The sequence below is a fragment of the Arvicola amphibius genome, chromosome 12 (genome assembly GCF_903992535.2).
Source record: "Arvicola amphibius chromosome 12, mArvAmp1.2, whole genome shotgun sequence".
Taxonomy (NCBI): domain Eukaryota; kingdom Metazoa; phylum Chordata; class Mammalia; order Rodentia; family Cricetidae; genus Arvicola; species Arvicola amphibius.
The window spans coordinates 70,639,666-70,653,222 of record NC_052058.2 but is presented as its reverse complement, the minus strand read 5'-3'; the positions used below and the strand labels follow the sequence as shown (position 1 = coordinate 70,653,222).

The window sequence follows — 13,557 nt, the reverse complement described above, 5'->3', positions numbered from 1 at the left end:
TGATTTGCATCTCCTGATCATTAATGAAGCTGAGTATTTCTTTATACCCTTGGATATCGTTTGAGTTCATTCTTCTGAGAAACCTATTTTCTTTTTACCATCTTTCACTAACTGTTTTGGAAATGTAGTAGGTGTTTCTGGTTTTGGTTTGATAGGGTGTTTTGTTTGCTATTCAGTTTTGGTATCAATATTTTTGAGTTTCTATATATATTCTAGACAGCAGTCCCTTGTCATATGAGTTGTTTAAGAATAATTCTGTATTCCATTGTATGAGCTCCCAAGGTCCAAATGAGGAGCAGAAGGAGAGAGAACATGAGCAAGGAAGTCAGGGCCGTGAGTTGTACGCCCACCCACTGTGACAGTGGGGCCGATCTAATGGGAACTCACCAGGCCAGCTGGACTAGGTCTGATGGAGCATGTGATTAAACCGGACTCTCTGAACATGGCTTACATGGAGGGCTGACTGAGAAGCCAAGGACAATGGAACTTAGTTTTGATTCTACTCCATGTACTGGCTTTGTGGGAACCTAGTCTGTTTGGATGCTCACCTTCCTAGACCTGGATGGAGGCGGGAGGACCTTGGACTTCCCACAGGGCAGGGAACCCTGACTGCTCTTTGGACTGGAGAGGGAGGGGAAAGGGGAATGGGGGGAGAGGGAGGGAAATGGGAGGAGGGGAGGAGGTGAAAATTTGTAATAATAATAATTAAAAAAAGAAACAGAAAATGGAAATAAAATTTGCATAAAATGAGAAAAAAAGAATAATTCTGTAGCCAGAACTTGGGAGGCAGAGGCAGGCAGATCTCTGCGAGTTTGAGGCCAGCCTGGTCTACAAGAGCTAGTTCCAGGACAGGCTCCAAAGCTACAGAGAAACTCTGCCTCGAAAAAAACAAAACAAACAAACAAAAGAATATTCTGTAGGCTGTCTCTGAACTTCCTTTATTTTACAAATTTCTTAGACTGATGTCATCACATTTGTCTTTGTGGTCCTGTCTACAAATTGCCTATTCCGATGTCTTGAAATAGTTCTCTTTTTGCAATAATTCATACATAGTTTTAAATTTTAGATCTTTGGATGATTTTGAGTTGGTTTGTGTCCACGTTGAAATGAAGGAAACTATTCTCATTTTGCACCTGCACAATGTTGCCAGAACCAATTACTGAAGAGACTGGTTTTTTCAACTGGGTGTTCCAGTTGTTAAAAACCTGCTGGCAGATTGAAAATGGTTACATTTCTTGGTTCTTCCTCCATTAGTATTTGCATCTATTTTTATGCCAGAGCTTACTATTTTAGTAACTAAAGCTCTTTAGTATGTTTTGCAGTCAAATACTGTATTAATTCCAGCCTTTGTTTGGATTTTTGTTTTTCAGATGAAAATTGTTGGCTATTCTGGACCTTTTGTGGTTACATGTGAAATTAAGATTTCTTATTCTATTTATATGAAGGAAGTAATTGGTACTTTGATGAGAATTGCATTGAATAACATTGTCATGTGCATAGTACTAATTTCAGTAATTCATAAACATGGGGTATCTTCCTTTTTTTGGTGTGTTCCATAATTTCTTTTATCAATGTTTTCTGATTTTCATTTCAAAGTCCTTTCAATTTTTGATTAGATATATTTCTAAATATTTTTGTAGCTCTTGTAAATGATGTTATTTTCTTAATTTTGTTCTCCAAGAGTGTTTTGATTTTATTTTACAATCCTACTACTAGGGATTTCAAATACAGAACTAATATTAAATTCCAGAAACCTGTTAACATTTACATTATCTGAAACCATCAACGTGTTGGGACAACTCTGGAGCTCTCTTAACCCAAGTGCTGAGTGAATGGATTCAGATTATCTTCTGGGTCATCACTGTGTAGAAATTCACTGAACCTTTTACAAAAGCAGCTTCTCCCTAGAGGCATTTCTAGATTCTCTAACAATAGATACACCTTCCAATTGTAGAGGATACCTCAAGAACCAAAGAGAAAACAATAGTCAGACACAGAGTGCCTTTCATAATCTCACTGAAGTTTTCTGTCTTCAATAATACTGTAAGTCTTAAAAAGACAGCTCTCTGACATGAGCTTTCTAGAAAGCTGTCCAAAGGCTTTACTTCAGGTACATTATAACATTGTTTTTAATACATAACCAAATAACAATCCTATTCTGATACAGTCAGTCTCCTACATCTAGGATTTAAAGTTAAATATTCTATGCAGGCAGCAATCACCTCTTTCAACTTAATGGCGAAAAATTATCAAGAGTAATTTGCTCATTACTTAAAGACTTTCAGTGAGTCTGTAGACACTCAGGTGCCAATAATCCTACTCAGAGAAAAATTCTGGAGCAGTTTTGGGTCTTCATATGATGGCTCTCCACAACAATAACACAAGAAATTATTAAACTGAATTATTAACACACTCATTATTAGTGAACTGAACACTTAGTCTATGCAGACTTTTTTTCAGTGACTGCCCTTATGAGTATATGTATATGTGTGCAAGAAAAATAAGATTAAAAACACATCTGAATAAATTGCAACAAAGTTCAATTATAATAAGCTGTATTTAAAAATATTAGTAGATGTCTGGGAAATAGCTCAGTCAATACAGTGCATGTTTCACAAGTCTGGGGAGCTGAGCTTGGTCTCTAGAGTCCTTGTTAAAAAGTCAGGCCTGGTGAATTGGGCTATAATGCCAGCGGATGGAGAAAAGAGGGTACCTGGGGCTCACTGAGCATCTAACCTACCACACATAGTGAGTTCCAGGCCAATGAGCGACCCTGATTCAAATAAATAACAATTAATAAGTGGTGGGAGGTACATAACGAATGAAACCAAAGGTTGCCTGACCTACATACACATGTGCAAATACCCTCGCACACATGTGTGACTCATACATGCGCATTCACACTGAGATATAGACTAGCAGACTTCTTTGTAAGACAGCCAACTTAGAAGATGCTTCCCTGTAACCCAGTGATGAAATGTCAAGAAAAGAAAGAATTCTGCCTCCCGAAGAGAAAGAAATACCCAGCTTTAAAATCCACAAAAACAACAAGACAGCCAGGAAGTACAGGGAAACAGAAGAGCAAAGCATCAAGAAGTCAGGTTGAAAACCGGTCTAGCCATGTGGTGCCCATGTTGTCCATAAGGAGAGCAGAACCTCCCTCAGCAGTGCTGCATCTAAGATGAAGAGGCATTTGTTCAGGCTTTCCCAGGAAAACTCACAGAGCAAATTCCTATGCATAATGCAAATCTATAACTCACGAGCCTCAAAAATGAGTGGTAGGTCTTGTGGAAATGGTGGTTTCTCCAGGGAGATGGATCAAATGAGACTAGAGAGCTTAAGGGGCAATGGTCCACTTTTGTTTTAAACCAAGCTATTCTTGGGGCCTGGAAACAGGGAACAGTCATAAATCAAGTTGCTTTAATTCAATGGCTATAAACCCAAGGTGAGAAACAGCCCTAGGAACCAGTTACAGAGAGTATGAAGGCTGGCTACTGACAAGATTAAAACACAGGCAGCATGAAATTTGGCACATGCAGGGAAGTGTATACAGGCGATGTTCGTCTCATCTTAGTGCAGACTTGAACAACTAAGGCTAACCAGGGTATGAGAGCTCCAGGACAGAGGGCAACGGACAGACTGATCTCTGAAGCTACTTCTCCCCTTCACTCACAGCGAGTCAGAAACCTCTGAGGCTCCAGGAGACTGCTTGTTGCCCACAGCCTCATTTCTCCAGCAGGGTGACTGATGCTAAATAGGTTTTGAGAGCACCAAGACTGATCCCCATGTACCGACTCATTGTTGGGTTTCTTTTTCTACTCATTAATGCTATTATAAGACTCCTCTCTATATATTGGTCACCTCAAGAGATAGAAACTGGAGAAGCTTAGACAGTGGGAAAGCCTACGATTCCAGAAAGAGCAAAGCTGAAAGTGGCTAGCAGGGACCCCTGGTAAGCAAAGAAGCCATGGTATTAAAGGGAAGACAGTTCTGATACTGGATGCTTGTTCAGTACAGGCTCAGCACCATATTAAAGCACAGGAAACAAGTATTCAGAAGTTCAGTGGACCAGACCTCTACACCTGTCTGCAGTCGCCAATTTTCAAAGATCCCCCAAAGAAACCACTCAAACAATACTTTACCCCCCACCCTTTCATGTTTTTTTCTCCTTTTGAGTTTCTACTTATTTTATTTTTATTAGATTTTGGTATTGTAACTAAAGCATATTGTTAAGGAAGATCCCAGAGCATGGAAAGATACACCATTCTTCTGGATCATCAGAATCGATACTCTGAAAATGATTGTATTTCTGGAAGTAATCTAGAGATTCAATGTAATTTCAGTCAAATTTCAATAACGTTCTTCGCAACACTAGAAAAAGCAATCTTAAAATAAATACAGAAACACAAAAGACCATATATAGCATGATGCTACTTAGAGCAACACTAGAAGCATCAAAATAATTTACCTCAAACTACACTATAGAGGCCAGATTAATAAAACACTACCATCCTTGCAGACAATGGAGTAGAATGGAGAAGCCAGAAAGAACCCTCATAGCTATAGCCATTATGGAATCATTGACAAGGGTGTGAAAATCATACACTGTGAAAAAGGCAGTCAACAAATATACTTGGGAAACTGGATATCCATTTGTAAAAGAATTAAACTATATTTCCTATACTTCACAAAAAATCAATTCAAAATGGATTCATGACCATAATGTAAAAAGATAAAGATTTGAAAATTCTAGGATAAAATATTTCAAAATATAATCATAGACATGAACTTTTTGGAAAAGACCCCAATAGTGCAGAAAAGAGTACCAAGAATCAACAAGTAAATGGGATTGTATGAAATTGGAAAGCCTCTGTACAGCAGACCATACCACCCTCAGAACACCTGATCTTGTCTGACATCCACACCCTAGACTAGAGAACTTGAAAATATCAAAACACGCAGGGACAATTTATATGGCTTCTTAAAATGGACATCTGCCACTAGCAGGTCCATTTATTATTTCAGTAATGCTAACTATTTTTTAGAGATATTTTAGCTTCTAGTTTAGTCACTTTTAAACATCTGAACATCCCAAGCATTCTTTCATTCAAAGACAACTGTTTGGGTAGAAACTGTAACTCTTACATGCACCTTATAAAGAGAGAGAATGAATAAGGAAGATGGAAGGACACCACCGAGTAGAAGTTGCTAGAAGCACAGTACCTTGCACTATGAGGAAAACTGAAGCTGCTGCTGATCCACCTTCACTGGAAGCCAAACAACGGTACTCTCCAGCATCACCAATTTTCACACTCCTCAGCTCCAGCGAGAGGTTGGCCAAGGTCCTAATTCTTGCTGAGTCTGCTAGTCGGACATCTCTGCCACTCCTCTGCCATGTTAGATTATAGTCCACAGCACTGATGACGAGGCACGCCAAAACTGCTCTTTCTCCAGGAGTGACTGTAACGTTATTAGGCACTTGGATGATCGGAGGGGGCTCTGTGTGAAATCAGAAGACTCAAATCAGTATACCTAAAATCAACTTCACTCGCTTCTACATGGAGCTTAAAAACTGTGTATATATAAATGGGTATTGAAAAATATGTTGCTGGGTGGTGGTGGCGCATAACTTTAATCCCAGCACTCAGGAGGCAGAGGCAGGCGGATCTCTGTGAGTTTGAGGCCAGCCTGGTCTACCGAGGGAGTTCCAGGACAGGCTCCAAGCTACAGAGAAACCCTGTCTAGAAAAACCAAAATAAAGAAAGAAAAAGAAAGAAAAATGTGTCAAGACAGTTTCAGTATATAACAGAAATTATTGACTAATGCCTATATCACCTAGTTACAAGATACTTTAGAAGACAATGTACCTGCACATACCAATTTAAATCTCTAAGTTATAAATGTCAGAGTTGAATCAGCATAGCAAAAGGATATGGCTGGAAGTACTTAGGCTTACAGGATGAAGCAGCTTTTCTTCATTTGCTTTGATAAAAAAAAAAGTAGCATTTATTGGTTGTTTAAATTTAAAAACAGATACCGAGTGATTTAAAAAGCATAGCATCCACATTGGAGCACTGGACTGAGGTCCCAAGGTCCTTATGAGGAGCAAAGGAGGGAAAACATGAGCAAGGAAGTCAGGACCGCGAGGGGTGCGTTCACCCACTGAGACGGTGGGACAGATCTAATGGGAGATCACCAAGGCCAGTTGGAATGGGACTGATGGAGCATGTGATCAAACCGGATTCTTTGAATGTGGCTGACGGTGGAAGCTGACTGAGAAGCCAAGGACAATGGCGATGGGCTTTGATTCTATTGCATGGACGGGCTCTGTGGGAGCCTTGTCAGTATGGATGCTCACCTTCCTGGACCTGGAGGGATTTGGGAGGAACTTGGACTTCCCATAGTGTAGGGAACCCTGACTGCTCTTTGGCCTGGAGAGAGAGGGAGTGGGGATGTGGGTGGAGGAGAGAGGAGGGAAGTGGGAGGAGGAGAGGAGATGGAAATTTTTAATAATAATAATAATAAAGCATAGCATCCAGCAGGTGATAAACATGGCAAGATACAACACCATTACCTTTCAACTAGGTTGCATTCTTAGTAAGAAAAAAAAAGTACAACAGTAGAGTAAGATGAACATATATAAGTATATATGGAGACAGGAAACTAATGAGAAATTTTATACCTGCTTGTAGAGAAGTCTAAAGCTATATATTACTAGAAATTATCTGTGCCTAGAGCATAAGGAACATGCATCATTCAGTAATACCAGGATTTAAGGTGGGGTATAGTGACCAGAGAAGGAAGCCCAGCCACAGAGGCAGGAAGCACAGTGTGCATAGGCTGGGGGTGTAAAGCAAACAACATAGACGAGAGCAGGAGACCACAGATGTACCCTTCTGCATGTGTCTGTCTGACCATGAATGGGTCGATTACTCCCTCTGGGTTTCTGTTACTTTGGCTATAAATGATAAGATGTTATAAGATTGTTTCCAAGTCGTTCCTTGTTCTAAAAGAATATCCTATAATCTTAAATTAAGATTTACTTTCACTGGGGACAGAGAGATGGCTCAATGTGAGGAGCACTTGCTGCCATTACAGAGGACTTGAACTGGGTTCCTGACACACACACACAAAGTGGCCCACAACCATTTGTAAATACAATTCCAGGGAATCCAATGTCCTCTTCTGGTTTCCCCAGTCATTAACAGGCATGGGGCACACGCAGAAACATGCCAACACAACCTACACATAAATAAAACAAGTAAGTGTTTCTAATTTAAAAATATTTCCTTGCATTGGCATGCCTTGACAGGATCTCTGTTTAGAATTTCACTTAAACCCAAAATTTTAGTATGTGTGTGATTTTTTATTAATAAAAATTCAATACAGAAAATCAATGTAACTGTAAATAGTATTAAACTTAACCTCCAAATATCATTCTGAAGGAGTGAGTTTTGCACACTTGTGTAGTTTCAGTCATTCTTATATCCATTTCTAATTAATGAATGATTTATAATGCCCACTTTGTATTTAAGATGCAATAAATGCCTATCTTCTCTTTCAAACAATCAACCACCACCATTAGAAAAGAACCTCAAATTCCTGAAAATGTCAAGACAACAAAATGCTAAAAAATAAATGAGGAACCCTGTTGGTATAAGTCTAACTTTTCTTCAGATGTCTAGTGGATATAACAACAATGGTGTCACGAGAACATCACTATCTATAACGTTCATTACCTAATTCTTCTTTATAAAAACATGAGACCAGGCTGGATAGTTAATCAGCACCTAATTCTAAGATTTGGATAAATAATGACAGTATGGTAGCTGAGCTGGGACCTTATCATAGGCAAAGGGAAACTGAGAAGTAGGTGAAGGCTGATGGCCAGAAAGTTAAGCAATAGCTACCCTTGAAATGCATGCCCACTCTTTTAGTCCCCGAGGAATCCTTGCTTGTTTCTCCTACTTGTAAAGCCATTGCCATTACCGCTGATGCTTTCTGACCTTCTCTCATGAGTGACTAAATGGAAAGAATTCCTGGGAAGTTCGCCTGGGAACAGTCCTGCTCCCTTGTTATGCCCCTGACCAGCTGGCACAGAGGACTAGTAGTAGGGCACGTGCCACGAAACCAACAAGAAGTTCCTGGCACCACTGAGCCAGCTTCCTCACAGTCAGCTCACGCACACATTCTTTTTTTTTTTTTTTCTCGTTTTTTTATTCAAGATTTCCATCTCCTCCCCCTTCCCTCCCCTCCCTTCCACCCATACCCCCACTCCACCCCTCTCCAAAGACAAAGAGCCATCAGGGTTCCCTTCACTATGTTAAGTCCAAGGTCCTCCCAGCTCCCCCTAAGTCCAGGAAGGTGAGCAACCAAACTGACAAGGCTCACAGTAAGCCTGTCCATGCCGTAGAGTTCATGTTCATTGCCATTGTCCTTGGTTTCTCAGTCCCCCTCCACCGTCAGCCACACTCAGAGAGTCCGGTTTGGTCCCCTGTTCCATCAGTCCCATTCCGACTGGACTTGGGGGTCTCCCGTTAGATCTGTTCCACCGTCTCAATGGGTAAAAGCACTCCTCGTGGTCCTGGCTTCCTTGCTCATGATCTCCTTCCTTTTGCTCCTCATCAGGACCTTGAGAGCTCATTGGATGGAGAAAATGACAGAGCCCCACATAGGAGCACCAGACTGAGCTCTCATACACACGTTCTTAATGGCATCTCCCAGTTACTTAGCAAGATGCTCGCCCTCAATTCCCTCCAGCCTCTTTCCCTCCTGCCCTTCTCTTAATTAACATTGCTGGGAAGACTATTCGAGTCCTCAAGTGTTTGCATTCCCAGAAGCTGAGGAATGTTGACACAATTCCAGGGTTTTTCATAATTTCTGGAGATGAAGAAAATGAATCGTTTGTGATGTATGTCAACTTGCTAAGTTACTTCAGAAGACAATCTTTTTCTCTTCGAAGAATAAGAGAATACAAATAGTTTTACTGAAAGAACACGCCTGCCTGATTTACGTGACTCTCTTTCCAAGTGAAGCTTAGACACAACCAAGCCTAGGATTCTGAACCAGCATCTAATTAAAACATCTCTTCTGTTTTAAATTATATCAGGAAATACGCACTGAAAGCAGAAACAGGCTCTGTTGCGGCTTCAGCAGCCATGACATTAAGCTAGGGTCAGACTAGGATACTACTAAGTGCATAGCAATGCAAGACAGTTAAAATGAAATTTCTGAGCTCTGGATTTAGCTCACGGGCAGAGTGGTTGCTTAGTGTTTGCCTAGGTGAGACCTTGGTTTCAATCCCATATATATATATATATATATATATATATATATATATATATATATATATATTATAAAATTATAACTGTATGATCCTGATCATTGATTATATATCACAGTTTTCTCCTCCTAATTATTCTGGAAAAATTAAAGAGCAATGTTTTTACAAACAGATTTTACCCTATAAAATATTACATATTGTGCCTCCCATCTATTCACAGGAGTTGACTATCTGGATGCAGAATCACTGGCATCACATTTGTCCTTCTTTACCCTATATTGTGTCCAATAAAGCTCTGTGTTCCCAGAAAATTTACAGTTTCATCATGGTAATTTGGAGGTCAGAATCTATCGACAAAAACACTGATTGATTACACATGCACACATGAGAGAAAGAAAATGTTTATTCCTCTTGTTACCCTCAGAATCGATCAATTCTCTAAACCACATTATTCCTAAGGGCAATGCCATGTGGCTACTGAAGTGGTTTGAATGAGAATGTCCCCCACAGGCTCACATATCAGACGCCTTGGCACCCGCCCACTTGGTGACCCTGTTTTAGGAGACTTCAAAGTCTGGGCTTGTTATAGGCAGTGTGTCATTGGGAGTGGGCTTGGAGAGTTACGGCACTCTTGTCATTTCAGGTTTGCCATCTGCTGTGTGCTTACAAGTTCAGTGAGCTTTCACCTGCCCTGCCACCACACATGCCTCCCCACCAGAAGTCTCTGGAACTATGAACCCAAATAAACTATGGTGTTAGCAACAGCAACAGCAATAACATCAGTAAGCCTGGAAACGTGGTTAAGTTATTAAGAGCATGCACTTTGTTTAAGCAGATCAGAATTAGGTTGTCAGCACCTAGGTTGGGGAGCTCACAACTGCATGTTATTCCTCTCTCTCTCTCTCTCTCTTTCTCTCTCTCTCTCTCACACACACACACATACACGCACACACACACCCATTTCCCCCTACATACAATGAAAATATAAAAATAAAATTTTAAATGATAAAAATTATAACTATCTATTAAGTGCTTCTACAACCCAAGCTACCTTCTAAGCACCCTGAATGCACCACAAACATTGATGAATCTTCCATAGGATAGACATTCCTCTACTATTATCCTTTGAGTGTTAGGGAACTAAGGTATCTCAAGACCTTAAAGAATGGTACAGGAAAAGATACAGGGGCAGAATGGAGGGAAGTCGACACCTGAGTTCACAATGCTGTAAAGTAGATATATAATCACAAATAATCATGAAGAGAGCTGGATAAACTTAGGAGTCCATCAGTATCTATCTCATTTCCATAGGGACACTCTTAGACAGGGGAAAGTTACCTGAAACATCAAAAAATGTCTGTGCCCGTCCAGTCCCTGCACTGCTCACAGCAATACACTCATAGAAGCCTTCATCAGACAATGTGACCTTTTGGAAATCCCAGTTCACATTAGCAGATTCTCTGGGGATAGGAAAAGAGAAAGCTTTTAGTTTCTGTCAAACAAGAGAAAGCTGAAAGCAATGATCAATGATCTGCTTTTGAATAACTTTTTCCAGTGAACGATGTAAACAAAATCTGTTATGAAAACCACAGACTAAATTTGAACTTAAAATTGCACACCTTTTATATTTTAAACATAATTAGGCTTCTCTATTCTGAGCAAAAATATACGAGAGACAATAAGTGGTAGCAATGAAAATTCATCTTTAGTATATTTTTTCTGGCTATAGAGACATACTTGAGTTGACAAACACTGACAAAATTTCTCCCGTTCCCTGTACCTTTCAGTTTGGAGTTGAGAATCCTGATCAAAACTATGGCACAAGGTAATTTACAAATGTGAGGATAAGGCAGCAGCCTTTTACTCGAAGAAGATGTGTTTCCCTTAACTTTCTTAAGTAAGTTACATCTAGAGGTATATATTACATCTGGTTTAGCCTACACATAAGCATTGAGAAAATTGAAAAAAATACGTTAGTTCTCTAGACAAACTCATGCATCCATCCATCCATTTAACAAATATTGACTCATTCACTGCTGAAATTACTTCTCCCTCTGGGACAGTCTAAAAAGTAGATATGAATTATTGTTTTAAAAAGTTCAAAGTATACAAAAGTAGGCCTTATCCTTTAAAAGTGTAGTTTAAATGAAAATATTTTTATATATCCCTATCTTATCATCTATTTCTATTCATAATCTTTTGTGGAAAAAAAATGAAGATATGTGCAAAGTATAAATACCTCCACAGAAAGGCAGGTGGTGGGGCACACGCCTTTAATCCCTACACTCAGAGAGGCGAGGCAGAGGCAGGCAGATTTCTGTGAGTTCAAGGCCAGCCTGGTCTAAAAAGCTTCCAGGACAGTCACAGATAAACAGATAAACTCTGTCTTGGAAAAGAAAAAAACAAATAGATCTCCCCAGAGCCAAGCAAAACACTGCTTACTGACTTCTGATTGTGGTTTAGGCTCCACATCTCTCTCCATCCAGACATAACTCAACAAAGCAACCATGAATAGCTTACTGAGCTCTGATTTCATGTTCAGTCCTGGCATAGGGTTTAGAACAGTGAGGTAAGCATAGGTTCCTATCATCAAGAATGAGAAAACCTACGCAGCCATTGTTCTGTGCACTATTGTAGCTTGGGTTACTTGAGCTAATGTTTCCCGTCCACTCTGTGTGAACTGTGTACCAATGGTCCTTTCTCCTAGTTTTAGAGAAAAAAAAAGAGTCTCACTTAACTGTGCACTGCCCTGGACACTCAAACTGGGTCTCAAACACTTTACAGCAAGGTACCAAGCACAGATTTACAGATGCCCTTCTCTAGGAGATCTACTTATAGGAAGGTAATAGTTTGGAATGCACACATCTTAGGTACTCTGTGCAATGCCTAGTTCAGAGCAGAACATATATTAGGATTCATCAGACCTTGGATTCATGGAAATTTTGAAACAGAAAATGAAAATTCATCTAGCCCCCAAGTCCTTTATTTTAAAAGAAAAGTTGAATGACAATCATTTTGTCTAAGGGTACATAGTCAGTTTACTAATTATGAATACTCTTCGCAGCAATACTTGACTCATAGTCCTCTTATTTAGGAACCAGCTACAAGAAGGCAAAGCAACAGTTTTGAGACACAATCTTACTATGTAGCCCAAGCCAGGCTCAAATACTCAGTCCTCCTGCCTCAGCCTCGCAAATGCTGGGATTAAAGGCACGTGCCAATGTGTTTAACTCAGTAATTCTTTTCAATGTAGCCTTCTTGGTTGACATACACATTCTAAATAACAAAATAAAGAAAAAGGTCTCTAGACACAGACTTTAGAACAGGCAAAGAGCCTGTCCAGAAGATGTGTGCACTGTAAATGCAAGCTGACTTTTCTCTGACATTCCCTGACGGCCAAAGTGGCTGACACAAAAGAAGATTAAGTCCCATAATTTATATTTCTGGGAATCTATGGCAAAGGCGTGCAAGTGAAGTGGGATTAGAATATCAGTCTATCATCACTCACAGCTTAATACATGTCAGCAAGGCCTGCCCCATCTCAGGGCCACAGCACTGGAAACATGAGAAAATGAATTTTTGTGGCTTACCTCCCAGGACTTGTGTGGAATCAATGAGTTAATGTTTATAAAGAATCTCAAGTGTCTTTGAAAACTGTCACTATTTAAACAGGAAGCAGAGTTATTTTATTTCATCGGCTAGTTATGTGGCCCCATCATCTGATATCCTGCTCTGTTATGTGGCTGGTTATAAAACAGGCGACTTAGTGAATCATCAAGAGGTGCTGTATGGAGCGGACAGCTGGTAGGGAATGGGAAACTTTTCAGACTCGATTAACTTTCCTGCCACAAGCATTGCTTAAAATGAGGTTATATAAATTAAGACTGTCAAATAGTTAACATCTTATAGAGCTATGTTAATATTGCATCAACAGTGTAAAAGATGGCTGAAGTTTTCACTCCCACATAGGGTCAGGCTTTGTAGTAACTCAAAGGCAATATAATTTCCAGAAATAACTTTTCTAACATTTTTCCAAGATGTATGTAATCTTTTTTCAATAATATTATTTATATTTATTATGTAAAAAGGTCACTCAGTTTTAGAAGGCAGAGTTGGTATCTTCTTGCCAACTCCTGTTGCTTGTTCCATGGGGAACCACACATGCTCCTGGCGAGCCTTGCCAGTCTATTCTCAGCATGCAGTGAACTCATTCCCAGATTTTGTCTTCCACTCTTCTCTTCTTAGCTGGCTGGGATCCATAAGCAATGGCCCCA

At 39.9% G+C, this 13,557-nt stretch overlaps 1 protein-coding gene across 1 annotated transcript in view; it reads right to left on the bottom strand.

Annotated features, from left to right (window-relative positions):
• Hmcn1 (hemicentin 1) overlaps window positions 1-13,557 on the bottom strand; it is a 445,711-nt gene that overhangs the window by 245,107 nt on the left and 187,047 nt on the right. The window contains exons 10-11 of the mRNA XM_038349717.1: window positions 10,622-10,743; window positions 5,224-5,499 (exon numbers count right to left, since the gene is read on the bottom strand). Coding sequence (XP_038205645.1) covers window positions 5,224-5,499; window positions 10,622-10,743 — 398 coding nt within the window. The remainder of the gene's footprint in view (window positions 1-5,223; window positions 5,500-10,621; window positions 10,744-13,557) is intronic.